This window comes from Leptonychotes weddellii, chromosome 10, assembly GCF_054177405.1.
Source record: "Leptonychotes weddellii isolate Sample4059 chromosome 10, ASM5417740v2, whole genome shotgun sequence".
Classification (NCBI taxonomy): Eukaryota; Metazoa; Chordata; class Mammalia; order Carnivora; family Phocidae; genus Leptonychotes; species Leptonychotes weddellii.
Genome location: NC_138378.1, coordinates 44,525,824 through 44,550,951, shown reverse-complemented (window position 1 = coordinate 44,550,951; position 25,128 = coordinate 44,525,824). Strand labels below are relative to the sequence as shown.

The 25,128-nt window shown below is 36.2% G+C and overlaps 1 protein-coding gene across 1 annotated transcript in view; it reads left to right on the top strand.

Moving 5' to 3' along the window:
* The window catches only part of CCDC138 (coiled-coil domain containing 138), a 129,813-nt gene that overhangs the window by 42,345 nt on the left and 62,340 nt on the right, over window positions 1-25,128 (top strand). Inside the window, exon 10 of the mRNA XM_081832298.1 lies at window positions 18,443-18,559. Within this exon, the coding sequence (XP_081688424.1) occupies window positions 18,443-18,559 (117 nt within the window). The remainder of the gene's footprint in view (window positions 1-18,442; window positions 18,560-25,128) is intronic.

Below are 25,128 nucleotides of genomic sequence, written 5' to 3'. Positions count from 1 at the left end.
ATTCCTCATATCAGTGAGGTCATATGATACATGTCTTTCTCTGTTTGGCTTATTTCGCTCAACATAATACCCTCCAGTTCCATCCACATCATTGCAAATGGCAAGATCTCATTCCTTTTGATGGCTGCATAATATTCCATGAGCTTTTAACCAGACAGAGGAGCAGAAAAGTAGGTCAGAAACTCAGCCCATGCTTGCTGGCTTTGAAGATGGAGTAAAAGGGCCATAAGCCAAGTCATGCTTCTAGAAATTACTTTAGTTTTAGTTATATTTAAGTCTTTCCTTCGTTTTTAGTTTTCAGTTTTTTGTCTCTGGTACAGGGTAAGGGTCTAACTTCATTTTTCACATGTGGATATCTGGTTTTCCCAGCACCATTTATCAAAGAGACCATCTTTTTCCCCATTGAGCGATACTGGCACCCTTGACAAACATCATTTTACCATGTATGTGAGGTCTTATTTCTGGGCTTTCTATCCCATTGGTCTGTATATCTCTCTTTATGCGAATACCATAATATTTTAATTACTGTAGCTTTGTAGCAAGTTTGAAATCAGGAAGTGTGAGACCTTCAACTTTGTTCGTTTTCAAGATTTTTTTTTTTGTCCGTTCACTGTGCCTGTAGATTCCATAGTAGTATTCTGTGTTATATAAAAGTTTTACATTTTTATGTAGTTAAACTCATATCCTTTCTTTTATTTCTACCACTTCATCAGTGTTAAAATAGACTTCTCTTGCCCCCAACATTTGAAAAATCTTTAACTTTGTATTTTTTGTTTCCAGGCTTTTTATTTTTTCATGGTTAACTTCAAAATATTTAATTCATCTGTGATATATTTTGATGTAAGGAATACAGTAGAGATACACTTTCATTTTTTAAATGGTAAACAAGTTGTCCTTATGGAGTAACTCCTATTTTATCCATTGATTTGAAATGTATGTGAAATATATATTGTATATGAAATGTATTTATGAGGTGGGGTCTATTTTTATAGTCACTACTCTGTTCCATTGATCTGTATGTTCCTGTACTACTACTGCAGTGTTCTGATTAATTCAGACTTTAATATATGATTATACACAGCCAGGAAGTTTCTGTTATTCTTACAAGAAATTTTTAATTGTCTAAAATACTCATTTTAATATAATTTTTAAAGGCTTTTCATGTTTTATTGTTACTACACTTAATTTCTGGATTGATTAAGAATTGATATCTTTATAATAAGTTTTCCCATCCTTCCTTTTATATAATTAGTTTTTCATGTTCTTAAATGAAGTTTATAATTTTATATATGTGTATTTTACATGTTTCCTTTTTCATTTACTAGTTTTGGAAATTTTTTTGGTATTATGAATATGATTTTTTTTCCATTCTCTAAAATTGGATATTTGATAGTATTTGGAAGATTTTTATATTTTTAGCAACTGGGACAGAAATCATTAGTTCTGATAATTAAAAAAAAATGTTTTTCTTGTGTTTTCTAGTTAAGTGATCACATTATTTAGAATTAATGAAAATATTGTCTGCTGAAATGTTAAATATTTTATTCCATTTTCTCATCAATTTTGCAAGTTGATATATATAAAAAAAAACAGGATTTTTCTGTTTGCTTTATATAGTCCTTCCAGAATAAGGTAAATAATAGAGGTGATAGCAGATAGCATGCCTGTCTTGGTCTGCCTCTAATGGCTCCACTTTTGAAGGGTTTCAGAATAAAATATGATTGGTTTTTTAAAAATCAGGGTTTTTTCTTATACAAAATTAGACTCTAGGTAATAGTTCTCTATGTTCCTTTTGTTTTTTTCCTCTTTTGTACTAAGCTGGAAGATTCTCAGAGACAGGGGTATTATCTTAACTCCCTCTCCATGACCTCAGTTTTCCTTTGTAGGTTTTAGGAGCACAAATAACTTTTTTGTGAATTGAGCATTTACAGGAGATACCTGAAAATTCTATTTTGTGTATAGAAAATTCTTTTTTGTGTTAAAATAGATTATATAGGTGCTCGTATTTTTAAAGTATAATTAACATACAATGTTATTAGTTTTAGGTGTGCAGCATATTGACCAAACAGTTCTATACATTACTCAGGCTCACCATTTAGTGTAGTCACCCTCTGTCACCATATTTTATTACAGTATTATTGACTGTATTCCCTAAACTGTGTTTTCATCTCTGTGACTTACTTATTTTCTAACTGAAAGTTTATACCACTTAATCCCTTTTATTTATTTCACCCATTCCCCAACCCACCTCCTTTCTGGCATCACCAGTTTGTTGTCTGTATATAAGGGTCTGTCCATTCGTTCATTCATTTGTTTATTCCTTTATTTATTTTTTGGATTCCACATACAAATGAAATCATAAAAAAGAAACGGACACCTCAGGGTCCATCCATGTTGCTGCATATGGCAAGATCTCATTCTTTTTTATGGCTGGGTAATATTCCGTTGTATGTTAACATAACCATATGTTGCTCTTTATTCATTCGTCTATCAGTGGGCACTTGGGTTTCTTCCATATCTTGGCTATGATAAATAATGCTGCAGTAAACACAGAGTACACCTATCTTTTGAGTGTATGCTTTATTTTCTTTGGGAAACACCTAGCAGTGGAATTATTGGATCATATGGTGATTCTATTTTTGAGTTTTTGAGGAACCTCCATACTGTTTTCCATAGTGGCTGTACATCCCTGTCAACAGTATATGAAGGTTCCCTCTTCTTCACACCTTGCCAACACTTATTTCTTGTCTTTGATAATAGCCATCCTAACAGGTGTGAGGTAATACCTCATTGTGGTTTTAATTTGCATTTCCCTGATGATTAGTGAAGTAGAGCATTTTTTCATCAGTTGGCCTGTTGTCTTCTGTTGGCCATCAGTATGTCTTCTTTGGAAAAATATCTGTTCAGGTTCACTTCCCATTTTAATCAGATTATTTGGGTTTTTTTGGTGTTGGGTTATGTAAGTTCTACATATGTTGTAGATATTAACCCTTTATCAGATATATCATTTACACATATCTTCTTCCTTTCATTAGGTTGCCTTTTGTTTTGTGGATGGTTTCCTTTGTTATACAAAAGCTTTTTATTTTGGTGTGGTCCCAATAGTTTATTTTTTGCTTTTGCTGCCCTTGCCTGAGGAGACATATCTAGAAAAATGTTGCTAAGGCTGATGTCCAAGGGAGTATTGCCATTGTTTTCTTCTAGGAATTTTATGATTTCAGGTCTCCGATTTCACATTTAGGTCTTCGATCCATTTTGAGTTAATTTTTGTGTGTGGTGTAAGGATGTGGTCCAGTTTCATTCTTTTTCATGTAGCTGTCCAGTTTTCCCAACACCATTAATTGAAAAGACTGTCTTTTCCCCATTTATATTCTTTCCTCCTTTTTTATAGATTAGTTGATCACATAAGCATGGGTTCTGGGCTCTCTGTTCTGTTGAATTGATCTATGTGTCTATTTTTGTGGCTCTATCATATGGTTTTGATTACTACAACTTCATAGTATATCTTGAAATCTGGGTTTGTGATACCTCCAGTTTTCTTTCTCAAGATTGTTCTTGCTATTTGGAGTCTTTTGTGGTTCCATACAAATTTTAGGATTATTTGTTCTAGTTCTGTGAAAAGTGCTGTTGGTATTTTGATAGGGATTGCATTAAATGTTTAGATTACTTTGGGTAGTATGGACATTTTAACAATATTTAATTCTAACAGTAAATGAGCACAGAATATCTTTCCATTTGTGTAGTCTTCAGTTTCTTTCATCATTGTTTTATAATTTTCAGAGTACAGGTCTTTAACCTCCTTGGTTAAGTTTATTCCTAGGTATTTTATTCTTTTTGGTTCAATTTTAAATGGGATTATTTTCTTAATCTCTCTTTCCACTTCTTCATTATTAGTTTATAGAAATGCAGCTGATTTCTATATATTAATTTTGTATCCTGCCACTTTACTGAATTCATTTATCAGTTGTTAATAGGTTTTGATGTAACCTTCAGTGACACTTTAATTTCTTCCTGACCAATTTGGATGCCTTCTATTTCTTGTTTGATTATTGCAAGTAGCATTTCTAGTACTATGTTGAATAAAAATGGTGAGAGTGGACATCCTGATTTTGTTCCTGATCTTAAAGGAAAGGCTTTCAGTTTTTCACATTGAGCATGTTAGCTTTGGATTTGTCATATATTGTCTTCATTATGTTGAGGCATGTTCCTATAAACCCACTGTGTTGAGAGATTTTATCATGAATGTATATCATATTTTGTCAAATGCCTTTTCTGAGTCTGTGGAGATAGTCATATGTTTTTTATCCTTTCTCTTGTTAGTGTGGTGTATCACATTGATTGGTTTGCAAATATTGAACCACTTTTGCATTCCTGGAATAAATCCTACTTAATTGTGGTAAATGATCTATTGCATTGCTGAATTTGGTTTGCTAGTATTCTTTTTTTAAAGATTTTATTTATTTATTAGAGAGAGAGAGAGAGCGTGCGCACAAGCAGGGGGAGCGGCAGGCAGAGGGAGAAGCAGGCTCCCGGCTTAGCAAGGAGCCCAATGCGGTACTCAATCCCTAGGACCCTGGGATCATGACCTGAGCCAAAGGCAGACGCTTAACCAACTGAGCCACCCAGGCATCCTGGTTTGCTAGTATTTTATTGACGATATTTGCATCTATATTTATCAAAGATATTGACCTGTAGTTCTTGTTTTGTGTAGTGTTTTTGTCCAGTTTTTGTATCAGGATAATGCTGGTCTTGTGGAATGAAGTTTTTCCTCTTCTTTTTTTTTTTAGAATAGTTTGAGAAGAAAAGGTATTAGCTTCTTTAAATGTTTGGTAGAATTTGCCTGTGAAACCATCTGGTTCTGGACTTTTGTTTGTTGGTAGTTTTTTGATTCCTGACTCAATTTTATTACTTGTAATCGGTCTGTTCAAGTTTTCTATTTCTTCCTGATTCAGATTTAGAAAGTTATATATTTCTGGAAATTTATCCATTTCTTGTAGATTGTCTAATTTGTTGGCATATAATTTTTCATAATATTCTCTTATAATCCTATGTCATGTTTGTTTTATTTCTACTTTTTTATTCTGTTATTTGAGTTCTCTGAACTTTTTCTTGATGAGTCTGGCTAAAGGTTTATCAATTCTGTTTATTTTTTCAAAAAACCAGCTCCTGGTTTCATTGATCTTTTTAATTTGTTTTAGTGTCTGTTTTGTTTATTTTTGCTCTGATCTTTATCATTTCCTCTTTTCTACTAGCTTTGAGTTTGTTACTTTTCTTTCTAGCTCTTTTAGGTCTAAAGTTGTTGTTTTTTGTAGATTTTTTTTTTCTTTTCGAGGTAGGCCTGTATTGGTATTAACTTTCCTCTTAGAACCACTTTTGCTGCATTCTAAAGATTTTTGACTGTTGTGTTCTCATTTTCATTTGTCTCCATGTATTTTTTATTTCTTCTTTGATTTCTTGGTTCACTCATTCATTGTTTATTAGCACATTATTTTGCCTGCGTGTTTTTGTGTTCCTTCCAGAATTTTTCTTGAAATTGATTTCTAGTTTCCTACCATTGTGGTTAGAAAAGATGCTTGATACAATTGCAGTCTTCTTAAATTTATTGAGACTTGTTTTATGGCCCACCATGTGATCTGCCCTGGAGATTGTTATATATGTACTTGAAAAGAATGTATATTCTGCTGTTTTTGAACGGAATGTTATCTGTCTATATATATTAGGTCCATCTGTCTAATGTGTCATTCAAAGCCACTGTTTCCTTGTTGATTTTCTGTGTGGTTGATCTGTCCATTTTCTAAGTTGGCTATTAAATTTTCCTGCTATTATTTTATTACTGTCAATTTCTCCCTTTATGTCTGTTAATAATTGCTTCCTCTATTTGGTTGCTCCTATGTTGGGTATATGGATATATACAATTTATATCCTCCTTGTTGGATTGTTCCTTTTATCATTATGTAGTACCCTTCTTTGCCTTTTGTTAGAATCTTTGTTTTTTTTTTTTTTTTAAAGATTTTATTTATTTATTTGACAGAGAGAGATACAGCGAGAGAGGGAACACAAGTGGGGGGAGTGGGAGAGGGAGAAGCAGGCTTCCCGCGGAGCAGGGAGCCCGATGTGGGGCTCGATCCCAGGACCCCGGGATCATGACCCGAGCCGAAGGCAGACGCTCAACCGACTGAGCCACCCAGGCGCCCCTTAGAATCTTTGTTTTAATGCCTATTTTGTTCGATACAAGTATTGCTACTCCAGCTTTTCTTTCTCTTCTCTTTGCATGGTTTCTCTAGCCCTTCACTTTCACTCTATACGTATCTTTAGGTTTGAAGTGAGTCTCTTGTAGGCAGCATATGGGTGAGTCTTATTTCTTTATCCATTCAGACGCCCTATGTCTTTTTATTGGAACATTGAGTTCATTTACATTTAAAGTAATTACTGATAGGTATGTACTTAATTTGGCATTTTTTAAATTGTTTTCTGGTTGTTTTGCTGTTCTTTTCTTTTCCTTTTTTTCTTCTCTTGCTCTCTTCCTTTGTAACTTGATGGCTTTCTTTAGTATTATGCTGGGATTCCTTTCTCTTTATTTTTTTGTGTATCTATTATAGGCTTTTGATTTGTGGTTACTATTAGGTTCATATATAACATCTTAGGTGTTAGTAGTCTATATTAAGTTGGTAGTTGGTTAAGTTCAAACATACTCTGAAAGCACTAAATTTTTACCTCCTCTCCACGTTTTATGTATATGATATTATATTTTACATCTTTCTATTTTCTGTATTCTTTCACTGATTTTTATAGATATAATTGATTTTACTACTTTTGTGTTTTAACCTTCATATTGGCTTTACAAGTGATTAATTTACTATCTTTACTAAATGTTTGCTGTTATCTGTGAAATTTTTTACTTTCATTATTTTCTTCTATGGCCTTTTCTTTCCACTAAAGAATTCCTTTTAGTATTTCTTGTAAGGTTGATTTCATGGTGATGAGCTCCTTTTGCTTTTGTTTGCCTGGGAAACTCTTTATTTTTCCCTGAGTGTTGATTGCAGGTTTTTTCCTTTCAGTGCTTTGAATATAGCATGCCACTCTCCTCTGGCCTACAGAGTTACTGCTGAAAAATCCACTGATAGACTTATGGGGCTTCCTGTGTATGTAACTCTTCTCTTGCTGCTTTTGAAAGATTTCTCTCTATCACCACATTTTGCCGTTTTAATATGTGTCTTGGTGTGGATCTTTTTGGCTTAATCTTGATAGGGGCTCTCCTTGCTTCCTGGATTTGGAGGTCTGTTTTCTTTCCCACATTTGGGAAGTCTTCAGTTATTATTTCTTCAAAGAAGTTTTCTGCCCCCTTCTCTCTCTCTTCTCCTTCTGGGATCCCTATAATGCAAATATTAATATGCTTGATGTCACTGGTTTTCTAAATCTCTTCTCATTTATTATTATTATTTGCTGTTCAGTCTGGTTGCTTTTCATTACTCTTATTTTTTTTTAAGATTTTAAAATTTTTATTTATTTGACAGAGAGACAGCGAGAGAGGGAACACAAGCAGGGGGAGAGGGAGAGGGAGAAGCAGGCTTCCCCTGGAGCAGGGAGCCTGATGCAGGGCCTTATCCCAGGACCCCAGGATCATGACCTGAGCCAAAGGCAGATGCACAACAACTGAGCCACCCAGGTGCCCCCATTACTCTTTTAGATCAGTGATCTGTTCTTCTGCCTCCTGTAACCTACTACTGATTATCTCTCATGTATTTTTTATTTCAGTTAATGAATTCTTCATCTCTGTTTTTTTTTTTTTTAAGATCTTCTATGTATGTTGAAGTTCTCACGGAATTCATACACTCTTTTCTCAAGTTCATTGAGTATCTTTTTGGTCATTACTTTGAATTATTTATCTCAGTTCCCCTTTGCTCTTTTGCTGTGGTTTTGTCCTGTTCTTTCTGTTGGGATGTATTTCTTTGTCTCCTCATTTCCAAACTCTCTGTGTTTTTTCTATGTATTAGGTAGGTCAGCACTGTCACTTCATCTTGAAAATGGTGGCCTTGTGTAGAAGAGGTCCTGTGGTGCCTGTAGCACTGTGCCCCCGGTCACCAGAACCAGGTGCTCCAGGTGTGTCTCCTATGTAGGCTGCTTGTGCCCTTCTGTTGTGTCTGAGCCTTCAGCCCATCTGGCTGCAGTGATTCTGCTTTGCCTGCTGTTGGCATACTGGGCAGGATTTGGTTTTTATGCCACTCAGGCTATGGGCTTATAGGTGGGTGGTGCCAGCGGTCAGGCTAGCTGTCTACAGTTAGCCACTCAGCTGCACTTGCAGGACACTGAGCAGTATTTGTCCCAGCAGGGCTAATTAAGAGGCTTTCCTTGGTGTGTGGAGTTGGCAGTCAGACTAGATTCTGCACTTAAGCCTCTCTACCATAGATGCCAGGGCACCCAATGGCAGGGCTTTCTCCCTGTGCAACCAGCTAAAAGACTCAGCTGCTGGAACTGTGGGCAAGCTGGTGTGTGAGGTTATCTCTCCTCCCCAGGGCAAGAGTCATTTTAGAATGGTGCGCATCCCTGCCAGGGCTGCTTGCTGGGTGTGGTGGGGCTGGAGCAGCTTTGGATGGATGCCTGGTGAGGAGGGTGTGTTGGATGGGGCAGGTTTGTAGGCGATCACTGGACTGCCATGAGGCATGCAATATTAGCAAGATAGATGGAGAGTTTTAGCCCTGGCTCCTGTAAGTGTCTGGCTATCTAGTCTGGGGGAGGGAAAGAAGAATGGTGCCTGCTGGCACTCTTGTTCTTAGAGGAATCTGAAGATCCCTGCCTCTCCACTACACCTTGTGAGATAAGTAAATCTTTACATAAGCCCCAGGTGCTTTTCAAATTGCTGCTTCTGTGCTGTGTCTTAGAGCTGGAATTATTTATTATCCTGGCTCTTTAAGAGTGGGGACTCAGTTTTCTGTTGCCCACTGGCTCTCCCAGAGTTAAGCCTGGCCTGCTGATTTTTAAAATACCTGGAGTTAAGCCTGGCTGATTTCAAAAGCTCCCAAAGTTAAGCCCCACTGGTTTTCAAAGCCAGATGTTACAGGGACTCCTCTTCCCAGTCTTCCCAGTGTGAGTCACCAGTGCCTGGGGTGCCTGCTGTGGAGTCTGATCCTCTCGCTTCTCTGTGCTTGTGGTGTCCCTCCTGTTTGTGGTTAGTCTTACTGGGGGTTTGGTTTCCAACCACATCCCTGCCCATCCTCCCGTTTCGAAGTCGCCTCCTCTGTACAGTTAACTGTGGAAGGTCTATTCTTCCAGTCTTCAGGCTGTTTGCATAGTGAGTTGCATAGGTATAGCTGTTACTTTGGTGTGGGTGGGACAAGGTGAGCTCAGGATGCTTTTACTCTACCATCTTCCAATGGATTACCTACTTATTCATAGTTTTAAAAATCCTTCCACATATATTGTTTCATGTAAACCTCAAAGCAATTGTGAGATAATCAGTGCAGCTATTAGGCCAGTTTCACAAGCAGTATTAAGAGAGTTTTGAGATTTTATTATTTTACATGGCTAGGAAGGAAATGGCAGATTTGGAATTTAGTGCATGTACTTTTTACTACTACTTTTTACTACTACTGTCTCTTAATAATCCATGATAAAAAACAAAATTGAAATAAGTCTTTATAAAGGGTATAAGCATCAATAGTTTTCCGTGAGTGGCTACTCATCCTTTATTGCCTTTGTTAATCAGAATTTTCTTTAAAGTTGATAGAACTCGTTATCTACTAAGATATTGAAGTGGGAGAGCTAGGTTCTTGTCTCACAGAGTCGAAGAATGAATCTTGTAGCCAATGGAGAGTGGGTAAAGCGATAGTTTATTAAGTGAGATACACAAAAAGCTCTCAAAAGTGAGAGGGGTCCTGACAGGGTTGCCAACAAGGGCCTTTAGGGTTGCTTTTTTATAGAAAGCTAACCAGGGAACTTAAATCCTTTAAACATCTCTATTGATAACCATTGACAAGGACTAGTGATAACACCTTCAATGCCTTACTTCCTTTTTAGGGTCTGGTTATTCTTTGTTGGTCACAGGTGATTATCATAAAAAAGACACCCACCCCCCACACCTAGGGCAGGGTGATCCTAGGGTAGAGTGGTCCAGTTTGTTCCCTTATCTCTGGTTTTCCCACACCTCCACATTTTTTGGATTTCTGTGAGCCTGATCACATAGCCCCCTATCTATCCTTACCTAGCCCCACCTGTCCCTTACTCAATATTAAAACTCAAGTTTCAGTGATGTACAAAAGTCTATTCTAGACTGCACAGTTAAAATAGTAATAGAAGATGAAATAATTGTTTAAAATAGCTTTGAAGGGGCATCTGGGTGGCTCAGGCAGTTAAGTGTCTGCCTTTGGCTCAGGTCATGATCCCAGTCCCAGGATCTAGCCCCGTGTCAGGGCTTCCTGCTCAGTGGGGAGTCTGCTTCTCCCTCTCCCTCTGTTCCTCCCCCGCTTGTGCATGTGTTCTCTCTCACTCTCTTTCTGTCTCTCTCTTGCTCTCAAATAAAATCTTTTAGAAATATATAAATAAATAAAAATAAAATAGCTTTGAAACTTATATGGTAGCTAAGATTGTCATAAGTACAAGTCCCTGGGAAAGCCATATCTCTCCATCTGTATCCATTCAGTCATCCATCCATTAGAGGGTCAACTATTTTATCACTTTTACTTTACCTCACAAGTATCTATTAAATTCCTATTATTTTTAACATATGATAAATGTGGATATTTTCTCCATGTTGAAAGGCTGAAGGTTGGCATGCAAAAAAATTATTACAAGAATTACTGAGCTCTCTTTAGGAATGACACATTTGGTATCAATAGATTTCCTGTCAGGTCTTTCATTACCATGTATTTTCTGTGCGCTAGCTATTATCTCATTTCTACATATTCCTTGAATGCTTAATTGACTGTTTTGTTTTTTGTTTTTTGTTTTTTTTTTTTAAAGATTTATTTATTCATTTGAGAGAGCGAGAATGAGAGAGAGTACATGAGAGAGAGGGCAGGGTCAGAGGGAGAAGCAGGCTCCTCGCCGAGCAGGGAGCCCGATGCGGGACTCGATCCCGGGACTCCAGGATCATGACCTGAGCCGAAGGCAGTTGCTTAACCAACTGAGCCACCCAGGCGCCCTAATTGACTGTTTTGTATATTGATTCTATACTTTAATTTTTTTTAATTTTATTTATTTATTCATGAGAGACAGATAGAGAGGCAGAGGCAGAGGGAGAAGCAGGCTCCCCACTCCACAGGGAGCCCGATGCGGGACTCAATCCCAGGAGACTCTGGGATCATGACCTGAGCCGAAAGCAGACGCCCAACTGACCGAGCCACCCAGGCGCCCCTTGATTCTATACTTTTAAAGTTCATTGATGTTTTGGGAAGCTGTTAGAGACCCAAAATGAAGCTTTTAGTATTGTTTCCCTTTATGTATTGATTCCAGAAGAAAAGTAACCCAGAATTTCTAGCCTATTAAAATACAAAATTTGAAGTAATAATTTCTGTTATAAATATTTGGAATGCAATAATCACAAAAAATTGTGGTTTAGAGGTCTTACTAAAATATTTAACTGGTCCATATACAGATTTCCACAGGTGGCCCCCCAATTTTTTTTATATTTAGTTTCAAATTAGAATCTAACAAGGCAGATATCCATAGAACCCTCCATTCAGCAATTGCAGAATATACATTCCTCTCAAGTGCACCTGGAACGTTTTCCAGCCTAGCACATATGCCAGGCCATGAAAGAAACCTTAATTATAAAAAGTATGTTTTCTGACCACAGTGGGATGAAATTAGAAATCAGTAACAGAACAAAATTTGAGAAAATAACAAATATGTGGAAACTAAATATAATATATGCCTTAATAAACAACTGGCCAATGAAGTAATCACATGGGAAATAGAAAGCAAGATGAAAAAAAAAAGAAAACACATGTACCAGAATGCGTGGGATACAGCTAGAACAATACTTTGAGGGAAATGTGTAGCTGCAAATGCCTACCTTAGAAAAGATGAACATTCTCAGTAATGTAATCTCTACCATTAGACACTGGAATAGTCGAACAAACTAATCCTAAAGCCAGCAGGAAAGAAGTACTAAAGAGTAGAGCAGAAGTTAGTAAAATATAGAGCAGAAAACCAGTAGAGAACATCAACAGAACTGAAAGTTGGTTCTTTGCAAAGGTTTTGAAACTTGACAAACCTTTAGCTAGATTGGCCAAGTGAAGAGAGACCAAACCAAGATTACTAAAATTAGGAATAAAAGTGGAGACATTATCAGCCTATAAAAAGGTTTATAAGGAAATACTATGACTAATCATAGGCTAATAAAATATAGATAAGTGACAGATTCCTAGAGAGACAGAAACTATCAAAAATGACTCAAGAAGAAAAAGAAATGTTAAATTGATCTGTAACAAGTAAGGAGATTAAATTAATCAAAAGACTACCTACAAAGAAGAGGCCTTCTTTGGTGAAATGGCTTCACTGGTGAATTATACCAGACATTTAAAAAATTAATAAAAATTCTTCACAAACTCTTCTCAAAAATAGAGAAGGGTCCCACACTCACCAACTCATTTTATGAGGCCAGTATTACCATGATACCAAAACCAGGCAGATATATCACAAGAACACTAGAAACCAATCTCTTTTGAATACTGACACAAAAATCCTCAATCCAATACAGGCAAATTGAATCCAGCCACATATAAAAAGAATTATATACCACAACCGAGTGTATTTTATCCCAGGAATGTAAGGTTGACTTAACCTCCAGAAATCAACTCATGTAATACATGATATCAGTAGAATAAAGACAAAAATCACATGATTTTCTCAGTAGATACAGAAAAAGCATTTGACAATCCAATATACTTTATGATAAAAGCAGTGAAATGCTAGAGATAAAAGGGAACTTCCTTAACCTGATAAAACATATCTACAAAACCGTCACAGCTAACATCTTAATTAATGATGAAGAACTGTATTCTTTCTCTCTAAAATTAGGAACAAGAGAATGCTTACTCTCATCTATTCTATTCAACATTGTGCTGGAGGTTGTAACCGGGGCAGTTAGTCAAGAAAATGAAATAAAGGCATCCAGAGTAAAAAGAAAGTAAAACTATTTGCAGATGACATGATCTTGTTTATATAAAAACCTAAGGAATTTACTAAAAAACTACTGAAACTAATACACAAATTAAGGTTAAATGATACAAGTTCAGTATTCAAAAAATCAGTTGTTTATATCAGTATAAATAAATCAGTATATAATCAGTATTATAAATAATCACCAGCAATGAACAATTTGAAAATGAATTTAAGAAAACAATTCCATTTTCAGTGACACCAAAAAGAATAAAATACTTAGGAATCAGGTTTTCAAAAGAAATGTAAAATTCATGCTCTGAAAACTGTAAAATATTGTTGAAAAATTAAAAAGGTCTAATTAAAATCGAATGACATCCTTATTCATGGATTGGAAGACTTAGCATGCTAATACTTCCTAAACCAATCTACATATTCAGTGCCACCCTTATTATAAAATCCCAGCTGGCTTCTTGGCAGAAATTAATAACCTCATCCTGAAATTCATATGGAAATGCCAGAGATGGGGAATATCCAAAACAAGGTTGAAAAAGGACAGAGTTGTAGTCAGACACACACTTCTGATTTTAAGTTTTCCTGCAAAGATACAGTAATGAATAGAATGTGATGTTTGCATAAAGGTAGATATACAGATCAAGGGAATAGAATTGAGAATCTAGAAATGAACCCTCACAGTGCATCCAAGGCCTACACATAAAGGTAAAAAGTACAAAACTCTTTGAAAAAAACATACAAGTAAATTGTGCCATTGGATTTGATAATGTTTTCTTAAATATGACACAGAAAGCACAAGAAATCAAAGAAAAAGATAAATTGAGCTTTATCAAAATTTAAAACTTAACTGATTAAAAAATGGGTAAAAGACCTGAATAGACATTTTTTTTAAAGATTTATTTATTTTAGAGAGAGACAGCGCATGCACGCGGCGGGGGGAGGGGAAGAGGGAGAGAGAGAATTTCAAGCAGCCTCCCTGCTGAGCATGGAACCCGATGCAGAGCTTGATCCTTTGACCCTGAGATCATGACCTGAGCTGAAATCAGGAGTCGGGTGCTCAACCGACTGAGCCACCCAGCACCCCATGAATAGACATTTTTCCAAAGAAGACATATACATGGCCAATAGGTATATGAAAAAAATCAGTATCACTGATAATCCGAGAAGTACAGATCAAAACAAAACTGTGAGATCTTACCTTACACCTAATAGATCTCAAGTATTCTTACCCCCACACAATGGAAAAAAAAAAGGGTGGATATGTTAAAATTAGCTTGGTTTTGGTAGTCATTTCACAATGCATGCATGAATTAAGACATCACATTGTACACCTTAGATATATTCAATTTTGTCAGTCATTTTAGTAATGGGGGGATGTGGGAATAACATGTGAGAAAACATGGAATTGGGAAAAGAGCAGTGCATTTTAATTGTTTACAAAAGTTCTGGATGGCTGGAGTACCAGATGTGAACAGAAATGGGCAGAGAGGAAAAGCAGGGTTGAAGCGTGGTGATCTTTGGGGGCCTTGCCAACCAGTTTGACTTCTATACCTCTGCAGCTCTAGCCCCTTACAGTGCCTTGATAAAAACACATGTCCAGTAAATGTTGATTGTCGTTGAGACCAAACCAGAAGACAGACAAACCTCCACTGTTGAGAAAATTCTAACTAATAAAAAATGAAATCTAAGACACTTTTTTTTTTTTTAACTTTTATGCTTCAGAGGATACTATCATGAAAGTCAAAAGACAACCCTACTGAAATGGAGAAAATATTTTTCAAATCGTATATCTGATAAGGGACTTCCATCTGAAATATTTTTTTAAAAAGCCTTACAACTCAGTAATAAAAAGAAAGCCTAATTAAAAATGCACTATGGATCTGATTAGACATTTCTCTGAAAATCATATACAAATGGTCAATTAGCACATGAAATTATGTTCAACATTACTAATTCGGGAAATGCAAATCAAAACCATGTTGATACATCACATCCTACCCAACTAGGATGGCTAAGATAAAAAAACAAAACAGATAATTGTGGTCAAAATGTGAATGAAGAAATTGAAACTCATACACTGCTGGTGAAAATGTAAAAAATGTAGAAAATGTAAAACCATGTAGCACCTTTAGAAAATAGTCTAACACTTCCAATTTACTATGTGAGTCAGCAGTTCCACTTCTAGGTACATGCAGGAGAAATGAAGGCATATATGCACACAGAAATTTGTACATATGAATGTTCATAGCAGCAGATTCATAATAGCCAAATAGTGGAAACACCCCAAATGTCCATCAATGGACAAATGGATAAATAAAATGGTCTGTGTATATAGTGGAATATTATTTGGTGGTAAAAAGGAATGATGTATTTGATGCATGCTATAGCATGAATGAACTTTGAAAATATTGAAAGTGAACGAAACAAGTCACAAAAGGCCACATATTGTATGATTCCATTTATAGGAAAAATCCGGAAAACCTGTATAGAGAAGAGAAGGCAGATCAGTGGTTGCCTCAGGCTGGAGTAGTTGGGGCAAAATATTGAGGTGACTGCTAATGTTAGGGGTTTTAGGGAGTAGGTGATGAAAATGTTCTGATTGTGGTGATGATTTCACAACTGTGTGAATATACTAAAAATCATGTAATTGTACACTTTAGGTGAATTTTATGGTGTGTGAATTATAAAATTATTAACAAAAAATTCACCACCACCACCACAACAGAAACAGAAAATATAACCAGCCCTTCTTGGTTTTCTTGGTCTTAGTGTCTTCTAAGTCTCTTTAAACTTAGGATACTTCACTTCCTCCACCATCCTCCTTGCCTCCCATTTTTTATGCTAATAACTTGTTAAAGAGTCAAGCTCAGTTGAGTATCTCACATTCTTTTTTTTTTTAAGATTTTTTATTTTTTATTTGACAGAGAGTACAAGCAGGGGGAGCGGCAGGCAGAGGGAGAGGGAGAAGAAGGCTCCCCACTCAGCAGGGAGCCCAATGTGGGGCTCGATCCCAGCACCCTGGGATCATGACCTGAGCCGAAGGCAGACACAACCATCTGAGCCACCCAGGCGCCCCAAATATACTTTAATTTTTCTGCATGCTTCCTTTTAGTGTTATGTAACTTGTATGACAGAATTCTCCTCCTCCCTCTCCTCCTTCTCCTCCTCCCCCTCCCCATCCCCCTCCTCCTCCTCTCCCAAGACCCTGGGATCATGACCTGAGCTGAAGGCAGATGCTTAACAGACTGAGCCACCCCGATGCCCTCTTCACCAGTTTTGAACCTCATATTAAAATACAGGGTGAGAGGGATTAAGTATATAACATTTTACTGGAATTATGGCCTTGAGAGTAGGTAGTTACTAAATTCCACTCACCCACGAAAGTACAGTTTAGACATTTTTCAACTTGAGGTGTCTGTAATTTTTCCATTTTGCTTGAAATTTCATTCCAGAAAATGATAAGTAAGTAGCAGGAAACCAGTGAAGACCTTTAAGGAGAAAATAGCATCAGGATTATGCTTTAAAAGGATCCTATTGGCTGCTACATGGAAATAGGTTTGAAGGTTGCCAGAGCAGATGCTGAACAGTTAAACTCTTAAGTAGTTCAGGTGAAATAAGATAGTAATTTGTGTTAGAATCGTGGTTAAGGAATTAGAAGTAGACTGTTGAGGTAAAATAGATGAGACTTGGTAATGGATCTAGTATATAAGTTGTTGTGCCCAGTTTGGCTCCCAGATTTTTGACTTTTGTAACTGGATGAATGTAAGTAGCATTCACTCGAAATAAGAAATACTGGAGTAGATCTGGGTTTGAGCCTCCTTAATCTGATAAATTCTAGACAAGCTGAGTTTGAGATACCAAAATGGATGTGTCTGTTAGGTTTTGATATAAGGGACGAGAGCTCAGCAGAGAGAGATTAAGTAAAGAGATATGTAGAGATATGTGTAGAGAGATGTAAATATGGGAGTCATTAGTCTGTATGGGCTAATACTGAATTTGAGGAATCCCAACATTTAATAACCCAGTGAGTGACAGTGAACCAACCAGAGACTGATAGTGATTAGAGAAGTAGAAGGAAAACTAGGAGAAATTGGTGTCACAGAAGCCAATCAGTATTTCAAAGGAGGAAGTGGTCAGTAGTCCCTAGATGGTTCTATGAAAGGTCAAATATGTCCTTCCAAACTCGTATGTTTATTTCCATACCTATTGATCACATCTGTGATCTAATTACATAGATTTTGTATCCTAACTTTTATTGTTTTTACTCAATTTATCAATATTTTTCTTGTTCATAATCTTTAGTTCCCTAAGTGGATATATACTTGACTTAATCATTTCCCTATTGCTAGGTAATTAAGTTACCTCTGCATTTTTGTTCTTGCAAAGAGTGTAACAATAAATAGTTTTGTACATGTGCTTTTGGAGGGGTGTATTTTAGGTGTTTTTCTTAGGCTAATATACTAGAAGTAGTATTATTCCATCAAAGGCTTAGAATATCTTTATGGTCTTGAAATCTAGCAAAATGATATACTTTTGAAGCAGTGTTCATAGACATCTTTTTTAAACAGTTGATTATTTTTACAAATCGACTTTAATTAAGATATTTATGCAAGACAGACATTAAGAGGAAAATATTACCTTAATTGCTAAAATTTTACTATTAATATTTTTATTTTTATTTTTTATTCATTTTAGACAGAGTGCAAGTGCACCTACCTTTGTGAGCGGGGGTGAGGGTGGGGGGGAGGGGCAGAGGGAGAGGAAGAGAGAATCTCAAGCAGACTTTGAGTTGAGGGCAGAGTCCCACACGGGGCTCAGTCTCACGACCCTGACATCATAACCTGAACCAAACCAAGAATCAGACGCTTAACTGACTGAGCCACCTAGATGCCCCTACTGTTAATATTTTTAATAAACATTCTTTCGTATATCTCTTTTTCAATATAAATTCATATAGATATTTTGTATAAATGGGATCTGATTACACTTGCTCTTTGGTAACCTGCTTTTATCGTCTAAATACAGATTCTATTATTTTTAATGGTTATATATGTAGTGTAAATTTATTTAACCATTTGAAGTCCAGAGAATATGTTCATACAGGTTCATCTCCTTAAAATCTTAGATGTGCTACTGCTGGGTTAAAGGATATATGTATTTAAAATTTCAAATACATATTTCTGTACTGTGTTGCATATGGTTTCAAAGTGAGGATTTTTGTTACAGAACTTTTTTCTTTTGAAAAAAGAAATTTTGGGGAAATTGTGGTAATTGAGTTTTGCCATCTAACATTACTGTACATTTATAACTTCCATCATTTTATCTTTAGCTTTTGCCTGTGATGACAGAGCAGCTGCAGTGGATGCCATTTGTGAATACAAAACTTCATGAGCCTTTTGTAAAATTTATATATTGGTCTCTAAGACAGCTAGATGCCGGAACACAGGTAATTGATTAATAGGGGTCTGTGTTTAAGTGATACTCCGTTTAGTATTATTTCTCTTGATCTTGTTCTTTTACAGGTTTTTTTTCTTTGTTCTGTTTATATTTCAGGACTTCCTGCCTTCTTTGCTTTATTCACTACTTTCTCCTTTTATAAATATTATTTCTCAGTGCCCTAGGTTTGATTTTTTTTTTTTTTTTAAAGATTTTATTTATTTATTTGAGAGAGAGAGAATGAGAGAGAGCACATGAGAGGGGGAAGGGTCAGAGGGAGAAGCAGACTCCCTGCCGAGCAGGGAGCCCGATGCGGGACTCGATCCAGGGACTCCAGGATCATGACCTGAGCCGAAGGCAGTAGCTTAACCAACTGAGCCACCCAGGCGCCCCTGCCCTAGGTTTGATTTAACATGTAACATTGTTTTCTGAGTTTCAAAATTGTAAAAGTATCACTCTGTTAGGTTATTGTTAAAACCACTGTCCCTCCCCTTATTTAACTTACAATTTTTCATATTTTACTGAAGGTAATAGAAATTAAAGATTTCTTGTGTTAATGCCAGTAAATGTACACTAGGTAAATTGGACAGTGATTTTTACAATAGCCTAACCAAAGCAGAAAAATTATTCCAGCATCTTATAAAATGAACCATACATGCTACCTATTCCTATAAGGTTCATTCAATTTAAATTTAATGTCATGCATATGTAATCATTTGTGCTATGAGCTGTAGTAGTTTTGTAAAATTTTATTTCCTTAGTTAGTATTGATAAATGCTGGTATAGCTTTCATTTACTTAACTGAGAGAAACAAATTTGTGCTTAGGTAGTGTAATCTTGGTCCTGTGGAATTTGGGAAGCACACAGCTAAACCACTTAGAGCAGTACTGATGATTAAGTAGTATTAATTGAGTCATGTGATTAAGTAGTATTAATTGAGTCATGTGATTATTTAGTGTGATGGTTAAGGTTAAGGAAAAATTTCTTTCCTTAGGTTGTATCTGAAATATTTTGCTTCTGTGGTGCATAAGTAAGCACATGAGCATGTATGCACACATGTGCATGTGCCCCCCCGAATATAATTTTTAATTTATTGGTCCTAACTACGTGTTTCACTAAACAAAGTTATATGGATTATTAGGTCTTGTAATGTTGCTATCTTCTTTTTACAATTTGATTTTGCTGTTTGTATTATGGTTTCTGAAAATGGTTGGCTGAATGCTTGCTCTCAGCCACAAAAGGCTAGGCTCAGAAATTGAGAGAAATTTTCTTTTATCTTCCTTCCAACTATTCTTATCATTTTCCTTTAGATAATTTATCATTTATTTTTGTCTATAAGTATATACTCTGTACCCTACTTTGTGTGCTATTCTAGACAGTACTGCCAGCCTGCATCTGCGTTTCTACTGAAAAGTAGCATTCTTGCCACTGTCCCATTTGTTTATGCAACATTTATAGATGGATTTCTAGTATTTTAGTTTTAATAATTGTCTGATTGCATGTACTTTTTAAAATTAAGCTTTTTATTTTGAGATAATTGTAGATTGGCTTGTAGTAATAAGAACTAATACAGAGAAATCACTTGTGTCCCTAACCCACTTTCCCCCAGTGGTAACATCTTACAAAACTAGTACAATATCACAACCACAATATTGACATTGATATAATCAAAATAACAACAGTTTAATCACCAGATTCCTCATGTTGTTTTTTTTTATGTATACAGACTTTTATTTTTTAGAGCAAATTTAGGTTCACAACAAAATTGAACACAGATTTCCCATATACTCCTTGATCCCACATATATACTGCCTCCCACACTATCAGCTTCTTGCACCAGAATTTGTTGTAAATTGTTACAGTTTGTTACAATTGGTGAACCTAAGTTGATATGTCATTTCACTCCAAGTCCATAGTTTACATACATTAGGATTCACTCTTGGTGTTTTACATTCTCTGAGTTTTGACAAAAATATAATGGTGTGTAACCGCCAAATATAGTATCATATGGAATAATTTGTTACTAAAAATAATTTGCCCTAAAAATCCTCTTTGCCTGCCTAGTCATGCTTCCCTCACCCCTAACTCCTGCAAACCACTAATCCTTTTACTCTTTGCCTTTTACATAATATGATAGCTTTTCCTTTTACAGAGTATCATATAGCTTAGAATTAGCCTTTTCAGATTGGCTTCTTTCACTTAGCAATATGCATTTAAGATTCCTCCATGTCTTTTCATGGTTTGATAGCTCATTTCTTTTCAGTGCTGAATAATATTCCATCATCTAGATGTACCACAGTTTATCCATTTACCTACTGAAGGACATCTTGATTGCTTCCAAGTTTTGGCAAGTATGAATAAAGATGGTATAAATATCCATGTGCAGGTTTTTGTATGGACATTAGTTTTCAACTCCTTTGGGTAAATATTTAGGAGCACAATTGTTGGTAAGAGTACGTTTAGTTCTTTGAAAAACTATAAGCTGCCTTCCAAAGTGGCTACACCATTTTACATTTCCAGCAGCAGTGAATGAGAATTTCTGTTGCTCCACATCCTCATCAACATTTGGTGTTGTCAGGGCGCATGGGTGGCTCAGTTGGTTGAGCGACTGCCTTCGGCTCAGGTCATGATCCTGGAGTCCCGGGATCGAGTCCCGCGTCGGGCTCCCTGCTCGGCGGGGAGCCTGCTTCTCCCTCTGACCCTCCTCCCTCTCATGCTCTCTGTCTCTCATTCTCTCTCTCAAATAAATAAATAAAATCTTAAAAAAAAAAAAAAAAACATTTGGTGTTGTCAGTGTTTTGTGTTTTGGCTATTCTAATTGGTGTATAGTCAAATCTGGTTGTTTAAATTTGTAATTCCCTAATGACATACTGTTGAGCATCTTTTCATATGCCTGTTTGCCATCTGTATATTTTCTTTGGTGAGGTTTCCAGGTTCTTTGCCCATTTTTTAATTGGGTTGTTTTTAGAATTCTTTCTCTATTTTGGATCACAGTTCTTTATCAAATGTGTCTTTGTAAATATTTTCTCCCAATCTGTGGCTTGTTTCTCATTCCTTTGACAGAGTAGTTTTTAATTTTAATGAAGTCCAGCTTCTCAGTTATTTTTTGTGGATCATGCCTTTGGTGCTATATCCAAAAATTATTTACTGTATCCAAGGTGTTGTATATTCTTAGAGAATTGACTATCATTATGTAGTGCCCTCTTTCCCTGGTAACTTTCCTTGCTCTGAAGTCTGTTTTGTCTGAGATTAATAAAGTTATTCTGGCTTTCTTTTGATTAGTGTTAGCATAGTATATCTTTCTATCTAATTACTTTTAATCTGTATTTGTCTTTATATTTAAAGTGGGTTTCTGTGGCGCCTGGGTGGCTCAGTCTTTGGGCATCTGCCTTGGGCTCAGGTCATGATCCCAGAATCCCAGGATTGAGCCCCGGATTAGGCTCTCTGCTCAGTGGGAAGCCTGCTTCTCCCTCTCCCACTCCCCCTGCTTGTATTCCCTCTCTCACTGTCTCTCTCTGTCAAGTAAATAAATAAAATCTTAAAAAAAAAAAAGTGAGTTTCTATCCGTTTACTTTTAATCTGTATTTGTCTTTATATTTAAAGTGGGTTTCTTATAGACAGTGTATAGTGGGTCTTTTATTTTGATTCACTCTAATAGTCTCTTTTAATTGGTGTATTTTGACTATTGATGTTGAAAGTGATTATTGATATTGTTTGATTAATATCTACCATAGTTTTTACTATTTTTTATTCATCGACAATTGTTCTTCCTGTTTTGTTCTTTTTCTGCCTTTTGTGGTTTTAATTGGACATGTTATATGCTTCTACTTTCCCTTCTTTCTTAGCATATCAGTTGTACTTCTTTTTTAATTTTTTTAGTGGTTGCCCTACTGTTTGCAATATGAATTCACAACTAATCTAAATCCATTTTCAAATTACACTATACAGCTTTACGTGTAGTGTGAGTATCTTATAATACAGTACACCCACCTTATCTCTGGTTTCACTTTCTGTGGTTTCAGTTACCCACGGTTAACCACAGGCTGGAAGCAGATGACCCTCCTTCTGAAGTACTGTCAGAAGGTCATTATTAGCCTAACACTAAGTAAGGTCACAATGCCTGTTTCATTTCACTTCATCTCATCCTGTAGACATTTTACCATGTTACGTCATCATAAGAGGATGAGTACAGTACAATAAGATATTTTGAGAGAGAAAGAGAGAGACACCACATTCACATAACTTTTATTATATTGTTATAATCTATTTTATTATCAGTTATTGTTGTTAATCTCTTTGAGATTAATCTCTTACTATGCCTAACTTATAAATTAAACTTTATCATAGGTATGTATGTATAGGAAAAGACATAGTATATAAAGTTTGGTACTATCCATTGTTTCAGGTATCCCCCCTGGGGGTCTTGGAACACATGCCCCCCAGATAAGCGGGGACTACTGTAACAAAATACTGCTGATTTCTTCCTCCTGTCCTGTATTCCCTTGTATCATTCCTGTCATTCATTTCACTTACACATAAGCATACATAAGCATGCATATGTACACACACGCACAGGCACACACACAGACATTCATAATCAAACACACTGTTGCTATTGTTTTCAACAAACTTATCTGTTAGATCAGTTAATAAAAGATAAAAGTCTTTATGTACACTTATTCCTTCTCTAATGTTCTTTCTTTATGTACATCCAGGTTTCCAAGCTATATGATTTTCCTTCTCTCTAAAGAACTTTTATTAATATTACTTTCAGGGCTGCTCTACTGGTAACAGATTCCTTCAATTTTTGTTGATCTGAGAAAATATTTATTTTTGATGGATAATTTCACAGTATATAGAATTGTAGGTTGGTGGAGTTTTTTTCTCAACATTTTAAATATTTCATTCTATTTTCTTTGTGCCTACATGGTTTTTGAGGAGAAATTGGATATAATTCTTATCTTTGCTTCTCTATGAATAAGCTGTTTATTCCTCTGGCTTCTATCAAGATTTTTTTTTTAAAGTTTTTATTTTCTGCAGTTTGAATGTGATATGCTTTGGTGTAGGTTTTTTGGGGGGTTGGTATTTATCCTTCTTGGTGTTCTCTGAGCTTCCTGGTTTTGTTTCCTATGTTAATTTGGAGGAAACTCTGTCATTACTGTTTTAAATATTTCTTTTATTTCTTTTCTTTTCCTTCTGGTATCTCTGTTACACCTTTTATAATTGTCCCATAATTTTTGGATATTCTGTTTCATTTTATCCAGTCTGTGCTTTTCTCTTTGTATTCCAGTTTTTGAAGTTTCTGATGATGTACCTTTAGACTTAGAGATTATTTCTTCATCCCTGTCTAGTCTACTAATGGGCCCACCAAAGACATTCTTCATTCACAGTGTTTCTGATCTCTAGTATTTCTTTTTGATTATTTCTTAGAATTTCCATCTCTCTGCTTACATTACTCATCGGTTCTTGTGTGTTGTGTACTTTTTTCATGAGAATCTTAGAATAGTAATCATAGTTGTTTTATTTATTTTTTTTTAAAGATTTTATTTATTTATTTGAGAGAGAGAGAATGAGAGAGAGCACATGAGAGGGGGGAGAGTCAGAGGGAGAAGCAGACTCCCTGCTGAGCAGGGAGCCCGATGCGGGACTCGATCCCGGGACTCCAGGATCATGACCTGAGCCGAAGGCAGTCGCTTAACCAACTGAGCCACCCAGGCGCCCTAATCATAGTTGTTTTAAATTCTATCTGATTATTCCAACATTCCTACCATATTTGAGTCTGAATCTGATGCTTGCTCTGTCTTTTCAAACTGTGGATTTTTGCCTTTTAGCATGCCTTGTGATTTTTTCCTGTTATCTGGACATGATGTACCATGTAAAAGTGACTGCTGTAAATGGACCTTTAATGCATCCAAAATGTGCAGGAAGAAGTTCTGTAGTTGTATGATTCAATCTCAGTCTTTTGGTGAGCTTGTGTCCCTGGGCTGTGAACTTCATAAGTGCTTCCCAGTTTTTCTCCCCCTGAAGTGGAGCAGGATTGCTAGAGCAGGCTGAGTTTTGCTGTTTCCTTTCCCCTAAGTCCCTAAATCTGTTAGACTCTGATAAAAGCCCACTAGATTAAGCTCTGGTAAAGTAGTTTTCTTGAGGACCAGTCTTGTTATAACAAGAACAAAATTGTGTCACTTTTTCACTCCCCCTACCTGAAGCATGAGGGGATTTTTCTCTAGCCTTCACTGTGAGAACTGTGAGAGCTCCTGGAGCTAAAACCAATAAAATTTGGGAACTCACTTGTGACTGGCCCCAGCTGGCATTTTTAACTCTCAAACTTGTTCACATTGGGCCCCCAGCAATTTTCAGTTATAGCTCAGATTTTCCTGTGCTGGTACCATTTCCCGCAGAGGTTTCAGCTCATGGGTTTCTGCCATAGTAAGTTGTAATTCTCTGGATTCTCCTCTCTCTCCAAATTCTGGGTTTTGCCCTGTGATCTCACTTCTAGTGGATCTAAGAAAGCTGTCAATTTTTCAGTTGTTCAGTTTTTTACTTGTTAGGATGGAGTGACAACTTCCAAACCCCTTACCC